General features: G+C 38.3%; 1 protein-coding gene across 7 annotated transcripts in view; it reads right to left on the reverse strand.

The window, feature by feature from the left end:
• Positions 1-735: 735 nt before the first annotated feature.
• Positions 736-21,380, reverse strand: part of LOC112053123 (inositol-trisphosphate 3-kinase homolog) — a 104,061-nt gene continuing 83,416 nt past the window's right edge. For 6 of the 7 annotated variants that reach the window (XM_052881833.1, XM_052881835.1, XM_052881834.1 and 3 more), the window contains 2 exons: positions 2,203-2,358; positions 736-1,879 (listed from right to left, as the gene is read on the reverse strand). In XM_052881833.1, coding sequence (XP_052737793.1) covers positions 962-1,879; positions 2,203-2,358 — 1,074 coding nt within the window. In that variant the 3' untranslated portion in view covers positions 736-961. Of the gene's footprint in view, positions 1,880-2,202; positions 2,359-2,467; positions 2,685-21,380 lie in introns of those variants that run through there. The other variant, XM_024092449.2, reaches the window with a different exon arrangement.

Raw genomic sequence — 21,380 nt, forward strand, 5'->3', positions numbered from 1 at the left:
ACAGGCTTATTTATGTGTATGCTATAGGTAGGTACTAGGCACCGGCAGTGTCTTTATAATTTAAACTTAAATATTATTTATGTTTAAATTATAAAGGCTCTTAATCGGAGTTTATTTACAAAGTAGTCATTATATTTTAAAGCTCTTTGTTTTTTTAAAAGCGTTAGTCAGAAAAATATGGGGGTAGATAAACTTTCAGCCTTTACTGAGACATGTCTGGGTATCGCAGACTGAAACATGCTCTATTCTTACCTTTTTTATTCTAACTTGCTAACCAACCTACTTACTACAAATAAAGTAAAATTAAATAACAAGTACCTACTAAAATAAAATAAATATTATTTCTTTACTTAGATATTATGTACTGCAACTTGTATTTTTGTATGTAACAAAATGCCGATTTGTATTTTTGTATGTAACAAATAAATTCTACAACTGGACCGATTTGACAAATTCTTCAACCAATAGACAACTACATTACCGGGAAGTAACTTATGCTATATTTTATCGCCGTATATGGTATCATATATTTCATCGCCGGGTATAAGAACTACGCGTGTGATACCGCGAGGTTCTGCTATACTGCTATTATTTATAAAATTATCATGGTAAATCCCAATGAACTTTCTCTTCAGAGTACCTAAGAGTACCTAATACTCTTAGGTACTCTGTGTAGTATAGCATGTATAGCAATTTGTCCAAGTTACGAACTCAGGTCAGGTAGAAATCAAACAATTTATCAAATTAAAAAATATATTATAATTACTTAACATATATTAGGGACTAGATCAAATTATTATCGGATGTTATATCGCATTCTCTTTCACATGGACAAACACAAAACGTAGTTCTGTACATCTCCGGGCCTCGACACGGGGCCAGGAGCGTGGCACTGGGGCACTGAGGCCAAGCGAGCGGTGCAGTGACCGAGGGGCGAGTCCAGCTTCCTCTCGCAGACTGTTCAACGGGAAACGTCTGGCTCAGCCGCTTCGGGAAGCTTCGCCTTTTCTATAGTATTTATTAGCCTATCTAATCCATATAAGAAGCCTTCTTCGTGGTTGCCTTGCTGCCACGGCTCTCTGTGTGTGATTTTGATGTCATCTGGCACACGCCGAGTTTTTCCAAAATCGATCAGCCAAGCGCCGACCCGCTCGTTGTCGTAGATGATGAAAATGCTGCTTCCGACGATTTCGTGTTGCCTGAAAAATTCAGACTTTTCAAACATACTCCTAATCTCACGGAGTCGTGTGGTGATAGCGAGACGAACGCGCTCGTCGTTACCGAGGAAGTGAGCGATTGTAGCCGTCAGTTTCTCTGGCTCTCGCACTTTCTGGAGGTCCGTGAGCGGCGGTTGACCGGGAACTTTCACAGCTTCAATGCGGAATCCTTGCTCAGCAGATGACGAGCAATGTTCACGGAATTGCATGTAACGTAGCTTGGTCACAGCGCGGGCGGCGTGCTCGGCTTCGGTGGGAGCGTTGGGGTCCAGACGAACCATTTTCTCGTAAAGGTCGTGTCTGGCGCGCGCATTGCTGACTTCCTCTTCTAGGAATGTTCGGGTGCCCATTTTGACATCCATGACGTAAGGGTCACGGAAGCCGTGCAGCAGATCTTGTAGTTCAATGAAGTTTTCTCCGCCGTATTCCAGCTCGCGGTAGTAGCGGGGGATGGCGGAGCGCATGTGGGGGCAGGCGGCGAGGGCCTCGTAGGCGTCGCGCTCGGGGTTGTGTGCGGGGTGGTCCCCGGCCGCGCGCCGCTTCCACACCGTGCCGGGGCCCGCGGGTGCCAGCGAGCCGGGGTGCCCCGACAGCTGGAACCATTCTGATGATCGCGACTTCAGCAGAGCGTCAGAAGCTGGTGCTGATAGCTCTAATGCATTCTGTAACAATTGAAATTATTTATTAGTTATGTAGATAAAAAATAACGTCTTATCACTTATAAGTTCTGGTTTTGTTCTATCGAGTATTTAAATTAGATAATTATTAATTTGAGATAGACAACTAATTTGTAGTTCGTTTATTATATTTTCAAATATTTTTTTTTATATTTTATAGTCGTTTAGCTAATTTACTTTACATATCTATTTTATTTAAGAAATATTTTTTATTTTTCAACTTTTTTGGGAATTATTAATTGTTTATTTTAATTCAACTTCTGTTTTTAGAAAAATATTGATTTAAAAATAATGGAAAAAATACTCACAATAGCTAAAAATTTAAGCAAATCGGAGGGTTGTGCCGGAGCAGGGGTCGGCGCAGCGGCGGGAGCCTTGGCCTCCACGGAGGTGGCCCGCTTCCAGCGCTTGAACAGGGCTCCCTCGTTCTTGCTGCGCCAACGCTCCTCATCCTTGCCAACAACCTGTGGACAACGAAAACGACGAGTTCAAAACACCGTATTTACGCACAACACCGTTCAACAATCACTGGCATGATAAATATAAACTAAACGACACGATTCGATGACGTACCGCTAATATTTTGTTTGCGGCATAGAAGAGTCCGCCGGGTCCGAGACGGCTCAGGACCGATTGGCGGGAGACACTGTTCATCTTGCTGGAGACGGTCATGGTGCGTACGAGTGCGGCGAGAGTACGGACACGAATGAGCGATAAAGAACAACGCGCGAGGAGCAACTGACGTGCGTGACTCCGTCTATTGCTAGCTAGCGAGTGGTGCCAGCGGGAGGCTCCGGCGGCTTATATAGAGACCTCGGCTTTCTTGTGACGTCGTCGCGTTCGCGCCCTCACCGCTTTCCGTCCGCAGTCGCACGCGCACGCCAATAAGTACGTACATCGAATTTTCTTAGCGCCTATTTTTCACAAAGTCAAATATACCAAGTGCATAGATCATGGTAATTCAATTCAAGAAAAACCCGACATATTACAAATTGGTTTAGTAACTGAAAAACATCTATCATCACGTAAGGTATTGGGAAGCCCTATGGTAGTTATAGTTTAGTCTATTTACTTAAATATATCAAAACATTTGGTTTTGTAAAATTTTCGTTAGTTTTATGTTTGTACTGGTAGAGTTGTGTGGCGAATAAACAACCCTATCTAGGGGTAGGGTTCTCTATTCGCCACATACAGCAATTATTTGACTGAAAAGAATTTTAAGACATCATCCTCATCCCAACCTCGAAGCTAATCTGCTTCGTTGTACAAATAAATAGGATAGTAAGACCCTTTTAATGATGAGAAGGACATGTTGGACAAACCAGCGTATCTGCCTCGTTGGTCTATCCCGCAGTGGCGTGCAATTCATAGATGACCTGGAGCAGTGTGGTGGGTCTAAGCTCTATATTCCGTCTACTAAAAGACCTATCTGACCTGACCTTGTAGAGACCTGATAGCCCAGTGGATATGACATCTGCCTTCGATTCGGAGGTCGTAGGTTCGAATCCAGAGTCGCATGCAACTCCAAATTTTCAGTTGTGTGCATTTTAAGAAATGAATCACTTGTCTCAAACGGTGAAAGAAAAACATCGTGAGGAAAACTGCACACCGAAGATTTTTTTTAATTCTCTACGTGTGTGAAATCTGCCAATCCGCTTTGGGAATCCAGCGTGGTGGACTAAGGTCTAACCCCTCTCACACTGAGAGGAGACTCGTGCACCTATTTAATTTCTTAAAATGCACGTAACTGAAAAGTTAGATGTGTATGACCCGGGCCGGATTCGAACCTACACCCTTAGGCAGAGATCATATCCACTGGGCTATCACGACTTACAAACATAAACTGAAACAATATACACAAAAAATAGAATTACAGGCGAAACACAATTCGAGCATGAAATGTGACGTCATTCAGTGTCCTTAACAAATGACGCAAGGGAAGATACCCTTCGCATCAACACTATGACGCCCGAACTTCTGAAGCTTGACTTTGGCTATGACGTCGCCACTACGTCACACGCCAGTACTTCTGAAAGTTCGCAATGACGTCGCCACTACACACGCCAGTACTTCTGTAACTCGACTTTGGCATCTATGACGTAGTATCTACACATTTGGTTACGAAAATGCTCGAGCCCGACATAATTGTCGATGAGTTTTCGATCGTCGATTTAACACGTGACCGGTTCTAAGCCAATATTGTACCTATTCGCAAGTATTCGAAGGCTTTGTAATTAATTATATAAAAAAAACACACTGTTTTTTTTTTATTTTTTACAAGTTAGCCCTTGACTACAATCTCACCTGATGATAAGTGATGATGCAGTCTAAGATGGAAGCGGGCTAACTTCTTAGGAGGAGAATGAAAATCCACACTCCTTTCGGTTTCTACACGACATCGTATCGGAACGCTAAATCGCTTGGCGGTACGTCTTTGCTGGTAGGGTGGCAACTAGCCACGGCCGAAGCCTCCCACCATCCAGACCTGGACCAATTAAGAAAATCTCAATCTGCCCAGGACCCAGGACCTCCGTTTTGTAAATCCACCTCGCATACCACTGCGCCACGGAGGCCGTAAAAATGGTTCACAGTTCAAATTATCTGAATACTTATCTAATTTGTTGAAAACCTTATCTCCGCTTGGTTGCGGAAGTATTTTACTGTCTATTATACGTATATATATACGTATACATAATTTTATGTAACCGTTAACTGGTCAAGGCCGTTACAAAATCTTAATTGGTGGATTTGATAAGAACAGCTTTTCGAATATTGCCCACATCGGTTGCAGTGGCGTAGGGTGCCTTGTATCAAAATTAGTTTGACGGCCTTCATGGCGCAGTGGTATTACAAAACGGAGGTCCTGGATTCGATCCCCGGCTGGGCCGATTGAGATTTTCTTAATTGATCCAGGTCTGGCTGGTGGGAGGCTTCAAGCCGTGGCTAGTTACCATCCTACCGGCAAAGACGTACCGCCAAGCTATTTAGCGTTCCGGTACGATGAATTGTAGAAACCGAAAGGTGTGTGGATCCTCCTTCTAACAAGTTCTTTCCTCCTAACTTAATTCTCTACGTGTGTGGAGGCCCAATCCGCATTGGGCCAGACAGCGTGGCGGACTAAGGCCTAGCCCCTTTCATTCTGAGAGGAGACTCGTGCTCAACAGTGAGCCGAATATGGGTTTTTAATGAAGAGGTGGTAGACAATTCTAATTAAGTATAAAATTTAGGCATAAGAAAAAAGTACCTAATTAAAAATAGAAAATAACAAATTTTTGCTAACGACAATTTAATTGTACTCATTGTAGGCACATAGAATATTTTTTTTTGGAACAAAAGATAATTTTATTTGGAAATACTTAGGTATCAGATAATATTTGTTACTATCGAATAGCATCCAGTCTGGAAGGTACTATGTGACTCTAGGAAAATTGTCGACAAAAAAATCATCCATTTGTATCACTCGCTTCAGAATTGACATTGAATTAAATTGTTTACTCGCTCGATACCCTTTGAATATCTTCACAGGTCATGATGGTTCATGGCCAAAGGTGTCTTAGATGCAAGGTGCATTGCATTTATGGTTACCCAGGGGCCAGTGCATTAGGCATTCACAGACAGCGCGTGGATTTAATGTCCGTCTGGAGACTGAAATAATTACATCTCGATACAATGTAAGCTTCTACCCAGGTAGATAAAGCTAACAGTTACGTACGTCACAGTTAATAACTATTGATAAGAAAAACCATTTTACAAAAAATATTTCGTATGCAAAGGACGTCTTGTGAAATACGATAACAAATATCAGAGGAGTAGGCAATATTGGAAAAGAAAGGGAAAATTGACCAGAAATAGAAAAGAATTGGATTGATTGAAATGGACATACTCTTGCTAATATCTTACTTTTGCTAATATCTGAAATAGTTCTGAAATTATGTAGGTAATATAGGTATGACAAAGAATCGACGCTCGATTCGAACGCTTTGAAAATGTTCAAATGGCCAAAATTTTAAACACAAGTGCCTCAAAGCATGAAGTGCAACTGTTGGAAACATTAGCTGCTAGACTAAATGAAATTAACACCACTCAATTTTCAGCGTTACGACCGGTCGTATATTTTTGTGCTATGGCGTTCCAGACATGACGTCCGGACGTATGCTCTCTCCCAATTGATTTAGGGATGATGACAGTTTTTAAATTGTATATAAATTAAGAGTATGCTAATTGCAAAGCAATTTTGTAAAAGTAACAGGGTATCTGCGATCATTACTTTCGGAGCTACAGGGATTTAAAGGGTCAGATTTGCGGCGCTGCCGCGGATCCCTGAAAAACACCCCATACAAAATGGTACCAGTTAGTGACGTCGTAGGTGCATAATGATTTTGATCCCCAAGTCTGAAACTGGCACCAGTGACTAAAAACTTGCGGAGTAAAATGTTAGCTTGGTTGGATAATGCTACTGTCAAGGTGTTAACAACAATTTAAAATTTTAAACTAAAACATCTCCATGGTTCACGAGCTAGACTTAAATGCACAGGGTCTGAATACAATTCCTACCACGCCAAGCACAAGTTTTCCACTTAAGTTTTAGGGATTAAATCGAGAACATTTCGGATTTGAGTCTAAAATCTTAACTGTTGAGGCAAAATTGCAGGTTGTAATCATTTTAGTAAAGTTTAAACAATTCCAGAAAAATTATGTCACTACAAATCATAAGAATTTCGTATGTGGGTACATTTAATCATTATAGTGATTCCCGGTATATTTCCTGTCATACTAAAGCCGTGAGAAAGACGCGCATCGTATTGCAACGCCTTGTAGAGTACCTTGAGTAAACAGAAACATTACCTACTTACTGCCAGACCGTATGTAGACGGTGTATATGTCACGAGCGGGAATCAAACCTTGACCCAAAAAGACTCTTAACTGTGACAAGTCAGAAATTACAAACGAGACCTGGTTTTCATTGCATTTTAAAAGAGCTTTACTTTAAAATGAAGATTTTATATGCTCTAATGTCCTTGTAAAAACGTAAAGTAGGTAATAGGTAGGTAAGTATGCAAATTTTAACGTTAATGGAAATATTAATAATTTTTATTACCTATTTCCAAAATGGCGGACATAAAGGCAGGGTTTTTTTTATTCATCAAATATAAGCTCATGACAATTTTCCTAGAGGTATGCAACATTACATGAACCCATGAATAGCAAATAAAGCAATATCTAAAGCAAATTGAGAGAAAATCGAAATCGAGTTAAAGGCGAGATAATATTCTATGGCAAAGAATTCAATGTTAATAGTTAGTAGTAGCCTGCCCAGGAATTTTGCCTCATGCCTAGAGTAGAAACCAAGAATGTACATAATACCTGCAAAGTGGAAAACATTGTATGCTTTAATTAAAACAAAAAACATGTCTGTAAGAAGATCTATCCAAGAAGCCCCAAATATTTTACGAGCTAGAAAGTGAGTGTGTTTTATTTGCTGCATAAGATAAAATGAAATAAAATGTCTTTTATAGATCACTCAACATTAAGTGAATGAGATGCTTGTGCGATGTGTCATACGGTGATCTAAACGTAAATTCCTCAGATGCAGATGTAGCTATTGTATTTATTATTTTTGTCAATGGTAACGTGGAACAAAAGATGGATGAATCCGATCACGCTCGGCGCCAATGCATCTCGTACTTTTCCAATGTTTACGACGAACTGCGGTGGTCATGTCCGCGTGTGTGTTTAAATCAAATATGTTTAGCATAAGCTAATATGTTACGTTGAGTTTGTCTTGCTAATACTTATACAGAGGCGTTGGACTCCCAGCATGTACTTGTTGAAAATCGCGCGACTGCATTTTGACATCAAGTATAGATAGACTAGACTAATATATTCATAATCCAGAATATAGTCTAGCTAATAAAGACTTTATTCTGTTCCAGATTATATTATTAAAATGTGATTCCTGAACGATTGACCGTATTTGGAAAGAGAGATCCGGGCAAACTTTTAGGAAGGAAACTTTCTTTAAGTTGTACCTGTATTTAACCCGACTTTGGTTTTAATTCTATGTGTAATATAGATGTGCTCTACGGTTTTCACAAACAACTAAAATAAGAAGAACATCAAGAGCATTGACATAGTATTATCTAAAGGATAAATAATTAAAAAACAAAATGCTTTTATTGTAACTTTTAGTGAACTAGTTCACTCTGTTGTATTTTATTGACCTTACAAAAATGAATATTCCAGAGAAAGCAAATTATAAAACGAATAAGTAGGTAATTACTAAGCAACACTAATGAAGGATCATTGTTAATCACTGTTAATTACCTACATCCATTTATAATTGTAAATTAACGTTATCGTTAATCTGAAATTGTATACGGCCGACTAAGTATATTCATATTTTTTTTACTAATTTAGGCTGAGGTCTCGTTTGTTTACTATTAAACATGTTAAACACACACGCACACAGACACGTACACACACACAAACAAACACACAGACACAAACTGTAGGTTTTATAGAAAAGTCATAAATAAAATGTTTAAGTACTGAAAATCGGGAATCCATTATGTACTTAGAATAGCGTATAAACGTCACCTGGTAATAAACTTTAAATTAAGTACTATGACGACAATAGATTGGGTATAATTTCCTGTTAATTTGTATGAGTAAATATGAATTTAATGCTAATTAATAGGGTAATGAATATGCAATTTTGTATTACTGCGTAGATTTTAAGCAAGAAAGCGGTTAGAAACTGGTATATGCTCCTTGAACTCTGAGAATAGTAAGTCTGAGGTTAGATTAGAGAAGTAGAACAGATTGCGTAATATAGTAGTGTAAGTACTTACTTATAGTCTACTACGTGTACGTGTATGTACGTCATAATCTACGTACTTTTCTATTTTCATGCTTTTGTATAAAAATATTAAACTACCTACTTATTAAAAATAGAACACTTTTATGACGTTCAATCAAAGGTAGTAGATTCTAATAAATATTATGTATAGGTAAGTACTAGTAATAAATATCATTTAGTGTTACAAGTGCAGAAGAAGAAGTAGAGAGACGAATTACTACTACGTGGAATAAATACTGGGCGCACAGAAAAATAATGAAAGGATCTTACCCACTAAATCTAAAAAGAACTCTATTTGATACATGTATCCTCCCCTGTCTAACTTACGCTTGCCAAACATGGGTTCACACCAAAAATATTAGTAATAAAATCGTGACATGTGAAAGGGCGATGGAGAGGAGCTTAATGAACTTAAGAAAAATTCAAAAGGTAAAAAGCAAAGACATTAGACAGAAGACAAAACTAACTGACGCATTAAAATACGCCTTAAAACTGAAGTGGAAGTGGGCTGGACACGTCTCAAGACTAACAGACGATCGATGGACATTAAGAACTACCGCGTGGCCTGGACCTGCGGGAAAAAGAAAAGTAGGCAGACCAAAGACCCGCTGGTGCGATGATATCGTCAAATTCATCATCAACCCATATTCGGCTCACTGCTGAGCTCGAGTCTCCTCTCAGAATGAGAGGGGTTAGGCCAATAGTCCACCACGCTGGCCCAATGCGGATTGGCAGACTACACACACGCAGAGAATTAAGAAAAATCTCTGGTATGCAGGTTTCCTCACGATGTTTTCCTTCACCGTTTGAGACACGTGATATTTAATTTCTGAAAATGCACACAACTGAAAAGTTGGAGGTGCATACCCTGGATTTGAACCCACACCCTCCGGAATCAGAGGCAGAGGTCATATCCACTGGGCTATCACGGCTCTTACATTAACATACTAATATACGTTAACATACTAATATACTAACCTACTAATATAAATAACATAATAATAAAAAAAAAAAAAATCATATTGTTAATGTTGTTAAAAATTATGTTAAACTTATGTAAAGATTAATAAAGGCTTTGAATTTGAAAAGTACTAGTAATATAATTAATTAATTACCTATGTTTGTAGAAAATATATTGGATATGAAACTAAGAAGTCGTCTATTGTAGAAAATAAGTAAAACAGATTTTTTTATAAATGTAATTAAGTTTAGAACTTAATAATTTAAATTTTTTCTCTATGGTAAGTAGGTACATAATCATAGAGTCAGGTAAATCATGTTATCGCCGCTTTGCAACGACTTGCGGTACGGACGGCTTCAGTGTGCTCGTGGTTTTCGAGCCGTCCACATCTCTTGTTGTGTAACTCTTTATGGGTTACTTGGGCTAGGCGGGGAGAGTGACTTGAGTGGAAAAGGGGAGTGTTAGTCGACTATCAAAGGATCCTTTAACTCTACACACATCGTTCACAAGTACGTGACTTCACTCAAGGTCATTATCTGCCATTCTAGGGTCTTATTTTGGTTACAGTTTTATAATTAAGTTTGTTAATTAAGTTGTCCTGACAAGTGTTGTGAATTATAAACTTTGTTCAACATTAGTTTTCTTATATTTGTAATCACTTTTGAGTCCAGTAATAATCAATAGCAATGAGATAAAAATATCTACTGATCACTGAAAATATAGGCTTCTTATCAACGATATTTAGGTACTCATATCCAAGTTACAGGGCATCCAAAATGGCCTGAATGGCTTCAAGAACACGATGGTATGGCTGCATTTTTCCTCTTTTCCTCGACTTAACGAGGGGCGTTGCCCCCGATTATGGCCTGTGGCATCCCTGTATTATGATACTTTCGTTCTACGCTTTCGTCACAATATTGTGATTTTATTGTTAAATTGAGTCACGTACAAGTTAATTTAATTTGATTATCACCAAAGACACCGGGGCCACTTCTCGCTTTACGGTTTTAATTTCCAAAAATAGATCAATTTGGATTGTTAGAGCACTTACTACATTAACATTAGCAAGTTATTTCAGAAATAGATATTATGAATTTGTTAGAGGTTGAAACTATTCTTGTAATAGGTTGTTAATTTAATAAATTTTTGTGTGAGAGACAATGATCTTTTTATTTGAAGATAATGTTTGGGAAAACAAATAACAAGATACATTCGTTGGTAGGTTTTTCTTTTGCCCGCAACGTCATGTCTTTGGACTAAAGTACAGACCACGTAGTACGAGTTTGCTACCTGTGTTCGTATCATATTTTGTAGGGAGTATCATATGTTGGTATCAATAGAACCTAAAAAACGTTTGTACTAAGTGGAGTGACTATTTATTTCATCATCTGCTATTGTCTGTGATAGCCCAATGGATATGGGCTCTACCTCTGATTCCGGAGGGTGCAGGTTCGAATCCGGTCCAGGACAAGCACCTCCAACTTTTCAGTTATGTGCATGTGAAAGAAGAACATCGTGAGAAAACCTGGCTATCTGAGAATTTTCTTAATTCTCTACCGTGTGTGAGGTCGGCCAATCTGCATTAGGCCAGCGTGGTGGACCATTGGCCTAACCCTTCTCATTGTGAGAGGAGATTCGTGCTCAGCAGTGAGTTGATAATGGGTTGATAATGATGATGATGATTGTCTCACTTATGGTATTGGCTTCTATAGGATTAACTGCAGGATATGTTTGGGATTTGGAGTTTTGATCCAATGCACATGCGAATGCACATTGTCACAAACATTTCATAGTGATATCAGATGTTGGGAAAAGCCAGAACCGACTGCTTTTCGTAGTATCCAAGACACGGGAGACAATCAACGTCTTACGTCTTCGTTACACAAGACAAGCTAAATAAAACTGTTTAATAAAGTGTTTCATTTTATGTTTTGTAATTCTCTAAGTAGCTAAATGGATTTAAACTACATATATGAATAGTTTCTTCACACATGAACTGAAATTGTGGCAATATTATGCACCAAATGCGCATAATTATTACGAAGTTAACACCACAAAATACGCAAATGTACAATAATAATTGTTATGACTCACATCGCTAAAACGTTGATGAAAACCTTCGAAAATTATCAGAGCACAAACAAGGTGAATTTCATTCAGACTCGTAAGCCATTCGCATAACGTCAGCTATATTTGCCGATGAATAATTTCTTTTCTTAATGAGTGTTACTTACCATTGAATAGTTGTTGTTGGTGTCGAAATTAGCCTCATGACGCAGGACGTAACGCTGGCGCAGGTGGCGTTTATTGACACAGCTGGACGTTTCCTGCCTAACTTAGCAGTTCTAAGTACTGTATGACTCAACATGGATGGAATCCATTGATGAAAAATAAACAAAATCCTGGCTATGCTGACTGTTCCGCTTTTCCTCTCGTATAGAGAAGTGGTGAATTTGGATTTTACCTTTCAACCTATGACAAAGCAAACCCGTATGGAAACCAGTGACAGAACATGGATCTATTATCTATTTATGAAAAATAAACAAAATCCTGGCTATCCTGACAATTATTGTCCCAATTTTCCTCTCTTTTAGAAAAGGTGGATTTGGATTTTACCTTTCAACCTATGACAAAGCAAACCCGTATGGATACAAGTGACACAACATGGATCCATTATCTATATAAGAAAAATAAACAAAATCCTGGTAATCCTGGCAGTCAACTACAGTTCCATTTTTCCGTATGTGTTTTGACGGAGAATTAATGTCAGACTTCTCAATCAAATATTCGTTCCATATTACTAGAATATTCCTAACAAAAATGAGGGACTTATTAATAAAACACATCTTCGTATTCACGCAGTTACAAAATGTTTGCAGTCATCATTTTTAAGTTATTAAAGAAATAAACAAAAACCGTAAACATAATAAACTTACGCTCAATGTAACGATCATAAATCATGAGATAATAATGTAAATTGGACAAATTAAAAGAATACAAAGGGACGGAAAATTTTAACAATGAGCAGTTAGACGTCAGTGAACATAGAAGTTGGTATGCAATACGAGTCTCACAGAAAATAATACAAAATTAAATAACGTCACCAGTACATGGGGATAATATATTATATTATTGTAGCTAATTTAGAATGAGATGGTTGTGTTATTAATATATTTTGACGACCTCTGTGGCGCAGTGGTATGCGCGGTGGATTTACAAAACGGAGATCCTGGGTTCCATCCCCGGCTGGGCAGATTGAGATTTTCTTAATTGGTTCAGGTCTGGCTGGTGGGAGGCTTCGGCCGTGGCTAGTTACCACCCTACCGTCTAAGACGGTCCGCCAAGCGATTTAGCGTTCCGGTACGATTCCGTGTAGAAACCGAAAGGAGTGTGGATTTTCATCCTCTTCCTAACAAGTTAGCCTGCTTCCATCTTAGACTGCATCATCACTTACCATCAGGTGAAATTGTAGTCAAGGGCTAACTTGTAAAGAATAATAAAAAAAAATAGTATTGGCGTACCAGTGAACTAGCAGCATCACCGGGAGTACAAACTAGTTCCCCCTCAACTTAAATTGAGTTTGAACGCGCGCCTCTGACTCTGTCTGAGGACCAGAAATTAGAAGAACATGGAAGGAAGGAAGGACTTTCTGAGGGAGTCTCTTGAGACTTGGACATAGCTTTGCGACAAAAAACTGATTATACTACATCCTTTCTTGATAAGGTCTGTTTACCAACAAAGAAATTAAAAACGCATGTTGATTTACTTATTTTAAATTATGTATGATTTGTTTATAAAATGTTCTATAAAATATACTAACCATATCTAATTGTTATAAGCTTATTAATCCAATTTATTTTCATTAAATTACGAACAATTTAATTATAATTATTATAGGTGTGAAATGACTAGTGATTTATAACCTCATTTTTATTTTGTTTCTTGGTAAACAGTACTAATCAAGAAAGGCTGATAGGCACCTACATTTAATTGCGATAAATTACGATTTTACGAGAACTGTACATTCAATAAAATGTCAAAATATAACAGATACGTACACAACTAAACATGATTATCCTGCCTGACTTGTCACACTGTGGACGGATTTCTATACGTTTTTCACAGGTTAGTTTGTGACCGAACAATAGACCGAAATCCACGCAAATGCAGTTATAGCATATAATATAATAGTACAATAAATAAATTCTAATTCAATAGCGCGCGCCGTTATTGAATTAGAACAACCAACCACTAACATGTAACAAATACACTACCTATCGATTTCATTATCTTAAACATATTTTGTGAAAATAAATTATAGTTAAAAGTTTTATTTAAGTATTAATGAAAAAGTATATTTTGTCGGTAATAATTATAAAGTATTAATATTAATAGAACTTTTTCTGAACGTTTTTACCCTACTATTATTAAATTAAAATTTAGTATTGTTTTGGCATGTAGAATGAAATTCGGCATGCAGAATTGCAGAAATAAATTTCGCATGTCTCAAAAACAACGTGTAATGTTTACAATTATGTTCATACAAAGAGACATGAGAAATATCCAATTTAAATAAGCAAACAAGACCAAAACTTAGCTACGGTAAAAAGCGTGACTTATTAGGGTTCTGTGCCTCAAAACGAAAAAACGGAACCCTTATAGGATCACTGTGTTGTCCGTCTGTCTGTCAAAACCCTTTTTCTCAGGAACGCGTGGAGGCACCAAACACTTAGGTTGACAGCCATTAGAGCTGTGAAAGAACCGAACCAAAGCCAAAGAAATGAAAAAATACAGCCGTTTATGCTACTAATTTTCGACACTGGCAAGGATATCGAAACTCACAGGATAATGAGGATTTGTCTTAAATTTCTGTCGGTTTCATTTATTTATTTATTTTTATTCTATACAAGTTATCCCTTGACTACAATCTCACTTGATGGTAAACGATGATGCAATCTAAGTTGGATGGAACGGTTTCATTTAGCAATAAAAATACCATAACTTTTACCTATGGGTTTGTACGGAACCGTTGGTGCGACTCGCACTTGCACGTCCAACTCGCACTTGGCCAGTTTTTTTCTTTTTGTACACGAATTTGCATCACGTGTTTCTTACTTTGACATTTACTTATGGATATGAGTTACATCAGCAGTTATTTTACGGTGGGTATATAAAAGTATATTCTCGTACCTAACCCCGTCGAGTCTGCTTGTCCGTTTGAACGGATTTTCATATTATAATATCTCCGTGCCTTCACCATTGTATGGAGACATTCATGAATTTTATGATAGGTATGTACAATTAATTAAGACTTTGTGTAAATTCGCTCTTATAATTTAACAAGGATTGTTGATGAAAATTGAAAAAATAATCATTATAATCAAAATAATCAATACTTATGGGAGGGTAAACCGCTTTGTGACGTAACGCGTTACGCCGCCACTCTGTCTGGCTTCCCTTCCTCTCACGCATACGGCAGCATGTTCAAGTTATTACTTCTGTCGATCGTCCCGAGACGCACAATTTTTAACTAAATTCTCTACTAAAGCAAAAGTCTATTATGGCATTACACGAGATAAAAAATCAAGGTGTTGTATATTATGCTCGGTCCTGGACCCATCACCCACGCGTTTTTCCAGCGTAAGCGATCGTCAAACCGGTGGTAGTATCTTTATAAATAGTCAACTGACGTTTCAAAAGTACTTGTAAATTGAGCACTAGATACTAAGAGTATCTTGCTACTAAATAAGATACTCTTAGTATCTTAGATAAATGTTTTTTACTCTATCAAGGCTTTGTGTCACATGATGCTGTTTGCAAAACTTTTTATTTAAGTTTCCATTTTGCGGCTTGCCCCCCCATATTCAGATTCTATTCGCGCTACACCTCTGTATTTTTTACAGGAATGTGTACCAAATGTTAACTTAATTGGTCCAGTAGATTTGCAAATCAAAAAGACCACTAAAATGCGACTAATCCGGGCATTGTGTTTCCCATATTCTCTCAGAGTCCAAGTCTCAGCACCAGAAAGAATTCTGGTGCTGAGACTTGGACTCTGAGAGAAAGTGAGAAAAAGAAGACAGGCGCTCTAGAAATGTGATGCTGGAGAAGAATGGTTAGCATATCCTGGACACAGTTCCGAACCAACATTTCAATCCTCTAAGAACTGGGCACTAAACAGAGTCTTTCTTCCATAGTCCAATGTCGCATACTGACTTTCTTTGGACATATCACACGAAGAGATGAAACGTCTTTAGAGCGACTTGTGGTGTAAAGAAAGGTGGAGGGCACAAGAGCGCATCGAAGGTCACCAATGCGCTGGTCTGACCAAGTAAAAACCGCTCTCCATGGCTCGCTCCACGAATGTGCTAGGAGAGCCATACCACGGGAGGAATGACGACGTATAGTGAGGCTTGCCACCACACCCAAATGATGACCACGACCACTCTGTCAAGAGTATAACGACAAAGAAAAAGAGAAGATTTCCAAAAAATATACTGTGACATTTGGACGCGCGAGTGATATAAGGATTCCGTTTTTGTGCGTACGTACGTTCGGAACACATGTGAATAAATGTCGACATCGACAGATATGTGAATTGTCATCAAAGATTTATGTATTTATTACTTATTTAGCGCTTATCGAGGATAAGTATCAAACAAACGGTTCGTCAGCTCCTTCGTTTCGGGGTCAAATGTTAATTATATCGGCAAGCGGAAACCCGCACTGGCGAATACAAAATAACAAACGAAGTATTGTCCAAAGCGGAACTTCGAGCACGCTGCGGCTTGAGGACACGCGCCAGATGCTAAGTCAAGGCGTCATGGGTTTACGATACCATTAACCCTACCGACGTACCTTACCGTTTAGCCGAATTAGAGCGTTTAGTTGTACGTGAAGCTATAGATTGGCAACTTTGTTCGTAACACTCCCGATAGTACGCGCGGGCCGGGGCGTGTAGCGACGAATGAAAACCCCACGGCTGCTCCGCACGCACGATTTCACACCCAGTCTTTCTTTTCTTTTTCATACCATATAATCAATAGATATGTTATAAAAATAAAATAAAATTAGAGTGTATATTTAAACGATACTAATTAATATATCTCTGTCTGCATTTCTTTCTGTTTGTCCGGGCAAATTTTTGGAATGGCTAGGCTTATTCTATGATAGACGAGGTTTATGAGCTACTTTTCATCTCCGACAAACCAAAGGTTTCCGCAGGATTTCTAAAAAAATGAATTTCACGAGAACGAAGTCGCAGCCGTCCGCTAGTTATTAGTCTACCTTTGGTCTAAAGTATTTTTCAGATAGCATGGATACGTTGACAGTCGCCTGTATGACGTTCATAATAAGTATTATTATCGTGAATCGCGGCAAACTTACAAGAGTGAAACGAACTCTCACCCGCACCATCCTACATGAAACGAACTGTACATGTCAATATTTCTTTTTGTGCTCTACCTAACAATGTGAACCTGGTACAATATTCCAAAAGTTGAGCTCTACACAAAGCTTCTCTTTAAGTCTAGCCCGTTGAAAGTAGAACTATTAAGCTAATATCTATTCATCTATGTTCAGGGTTTTAATAGCTCCTTCAGACTGGGCGTTGACCAGCATAACTTTAGACGTTTGCCTTGGCTCGCGGTTACGTCAGTGATAAGATTTTACATCGTGCGTTTGAACGCCTACGCTGAAAACATGCCATGATGGGTCTGTAAGACAAAGTGTATTCAAAGTAAAATATCAATACATTGAAAGATTACTTGTTTTGTCGTTTTTGGCCGGCTAGTTACTACTAGCAAAGATGTATCGCCAAGCGATTTATAGTCTGGCAAGTTCTTTGATAACACTCCCATGATATGCGGGCGACGGGGGGGAAAGACTATGCGGGTGTGAAATCGTGCGTGCGGGGAATTGACGTGCATCAATCGTGGGTTTTTCATTCGTCGCTACACGCCTCCCGGCCCGCGCGGAACATCGGAAGTGTTACGAACGAATTTGTCAAGTTCCGTTCCGGTATGATACAGTATAGAAACCGTCTGAGGTATGGGTAGAATCAATCTGGACCTCTTCCAAGTTACCCCCCCCCCCCCTTCCATCTTAGGCTGCATCATCACTTAACATCATTGATAGTAGTCAAGGGCTAAATTGTCATAGAAAAAACAACTTTTTTACGCGAACGTAGTCGCAGACGTGTGCTATATTCTAATATAATAATTACGAATATTTTTTGTACAAATAGTGTCAGTTATTAATGAATAAAAAATTTTAGCAAAGAATAACGATAACCATGTGAACGGCTCAATACGTCATTACCTCAACCAACACATCTATACTAATATTATAAAGCTAAAGAGTTTGTTCGTTTGAACGCGCTGACCTCAGGAACTACTGGTCCGATTTCAAAAATTCTTTCAGTGTTGGGAAGCTACATTATCCCCGAGTGCTAAAAGCTACATTTTTCCTCCTATTCCTAAAAAATCTTTTACTGTTGGAAAGCTACACTATCCCCAAGTGCTAAAAGCTACATTTATCCCCCTATTCCTAAAAATTCTTTCACTGTTGGGAAGCTACACTATCCGGGAGTACCAAAAGCTACATTTATCCCCCTATTCCTAAAAATTCTTTCACTGTTGGAAAGCTACACTATCCCCGAATGCTAAAAGCTACATTTTTCCCTCTATTCCTAAAAATTCTTACACTGTTGGGAAGCTACACTATCCCCGAGTGATATAGGCTACGTTTATCTCCGTATTCCTACAGGAACGGGATCCGGAGTAAAACCGCGCGGCTTCTGCTATAGTACGCGCGTTAACAACTGAGTCTTAGGGCCATAAATCATTTCTCTATATCTATCTCGCTTGCACTTATGGGTCTTATGGAGCCGTCTAGTGAAGGGTGTAACAATGAAAGACATATTATCGATAAGGAAAGTTTATTATCGTATCTTGTTCACAAAATTAAAAAAATTAACAATATTTGATTTAATATAATACATATTTCATATTATATAATTATTAACTAAATAAAATTAATCTTCATCTGAGTCTTCATCATCAGAATCTTCGTCTTCTGCCAAATTTATTATAAGCGGCGCGTGATCTCTAATTAGAGCTTTTTGTAAATCTTTGTTTTGAAGTTCTTCGGCATGCCTAACACATTTGGCCCAGTCTTCTCGTGTGACATTTTCTATGGCTCGGTGGAGGTGATTTTCGACATCTGCTATCTTGAAGGTATTATTATTCTTCGCAACTTCTCCCTTTACTTGTGCCCAAATTAATTCTATTGGGTTATATTGACAGTGATATGGAGGGAGCCTTATTACTTCATGACCTCGTTCATTTGCCAGATGGTCTAAAGCGTAGACCTTCTGCGGGTTACTGGCTTTTACTTTTCTTATTAATTCTTCAATAATTTCGTTGCTGGAATATGGAATCTTTTTCTTTGTCAACCATTCTTGAATTTCAGCTTTCCTCGTGTTTCTTGTGGGTATCTTTTCCAACTGTATCGAATGATAGCTTGCGTTATCGACAATTATAACTGAGGGCTCTTCAAGTAGATTCAGGAATTCGGAAAACCATGCCATATATGTTTCGCCATCCATTTCTGTGTGGTAATCAGCATCCTTTGATTTCACCGCTTTAAATATTAGCTTCGCATCTGGAACGAAGCCAGTCCTTGCAGAACCCGCATGGCAAACTATTAATCTTTGGCCTTTTCCCACAGGCTGATTCTTGAAACCTCCTTCATCGTTGCTTCCAAGCCACATCCTCTTTCTTGCATGGTTTTGATTAATCCATGTTTCGTCTAGATAGAAACGTGGTCGCTGATCGTTAGTTCTTCTAAGTAAATCCAATTTCCTTAAAAAGTCCATTCTAGCACAAACAATATCAGTTCTTTCCATTAAATATTTACGTCCTTCGCTATTTTTCTTATACTGGAACCCAACCTCCTTCAGTAGTATTCTCATTGAAGTGTTGCCGCATTTAAAATCGGGTAATTGTTCACGGAATTTTTCTAAAATTTTCGCCACGGATGGATACTCTCCATTCTCATAAAATGAAGCTACAGTTCGCTTCAACACACTTTTATCAAAATCGTCAATATTAGTGACGGTTTGTGGTTTCTTAAAATTTGTTCTTGGTATACAGGTACTGCCTGATTGTGATACTTCCGTCTTGATTCGGTCCACTGTCGCTCTGCTCACACCACAAACAAATGCGGCCATTTCACGTGGTTTGTTGAAATTTAGAGAAGCCACTTTATTCGGATCACTTTTCAATTCATTGAGAAACAGGAATACGTTGTGAATCAGTGTTCGAGCTTGAGGGCTAATATCGCCATGTAATTTCTTCAGATCAACGTTAGAAAATAAAGTATCCATAGTGCGCAACGAGTAACACATGAATGTATTTATTTAATTGCAGTAAACACATTTATAGCAAAAAAAATACGCAATGCAATTACATTAGAAACCGACCAATCAGAATCGTCCAAATCATTATTGACTCATCATTAGCACGTGCGCAGGTAGCCGTTTATCGATAATTAGGGTGCGCAGGTAGGCGCGCTGCACATTCCTATCTTTTTTGACTTTTATGACCGGACGACTCAGATGATAACGCGCATACTATAGTAGTTAGTTAATTGAATAATTCATAAAGTATTTTTTCTTTTAACACCATTTACATAAATACTATCTCTTTTAAATCAAACGTGCTGTCAGTAATCCTTGTAATAATATAAAAGGTATATAACAGATTCTTATTTTTTATTAACTTAAATTGATATCTAGTGTTGTGTTTTTTGTGTGTAAAGTTGTTCAACTTAATTTTTTATTCATGTCCGAATAAGTAAAGAAACTACAATGTACAATTGTTTGTCAAAAAGTGACAAGTAATAATTTTGCACGTACGACAGAATAGTAAGTGGAAAGAATCAAAATTCAGGATACATCGCGGAAGGGGAAACAATATTTTTGCATCCACAGTATCCTGGTCGAGTCTGTACCGTACTCAGTGAGATCAGTAATATGTTATCTATATATCTATAGTCTCCACCAGTGGCGGATTTACCAGTAGGCTATGTAGGCTGGAGCCTAAGGCGACAAATTTGACCCAAAAAACTTTCTCTTCTACAGAAGTAAGGAAACTGTAACGATAATTATATTAACAGACTTCCAAAAAGGAGGAGGTTCTACGTTCGGCTGTATGTATGTTTTAATAATTTACTCATGTGCGCCTTTTACTGTCCTACTAAAATATTAAAACTTGCAATTTTATTGACACAATATTTTAGATTGCGAACTAGGATACCTATTGAATTTCAGAGTTCAGTTCAGAGGCTGCAAAAATTCAGTAGCCTATTGGCGGCAAATATGTAAATCCGCCACTGGCTACCAAGAAAGAAACATTGTGAACTAAGGTCGTTAGACCCTTAGCTTTGTGTCAGTTTACTAAAGACCCTTGAACTTTAAAATTTAATGGTATTTTTCGAAGGTTTGCCGCTAAGCTGAGTGATAGGAAACGGGCGATATGATTTCTCACATTTTTTTACTTGGACAGTTAAGGGTCTTGAAACCTTCATATGCCAAATGTCCAAAGTTCATAAAAATGCCCAAAGTTCATAGTTTACCTAAGGCCATAGTTTGTCTAGGAAGAGAA

The sequence above is a fragment of the Bicyclus anynana genome, chromosome 5 (genome assembly GCF_947172395.1).
Source record: "Bicyclus anynana chromosome 5, ilBicAnyn1.1, whole genome shotgun sequence".
Taxonomy (NCBI): Eukaryota; Metazoa; Arthropoda; class Insecta; order Lepidoptera; family Nymphalidae; genus Bicyclus; species Bicyclus anynana.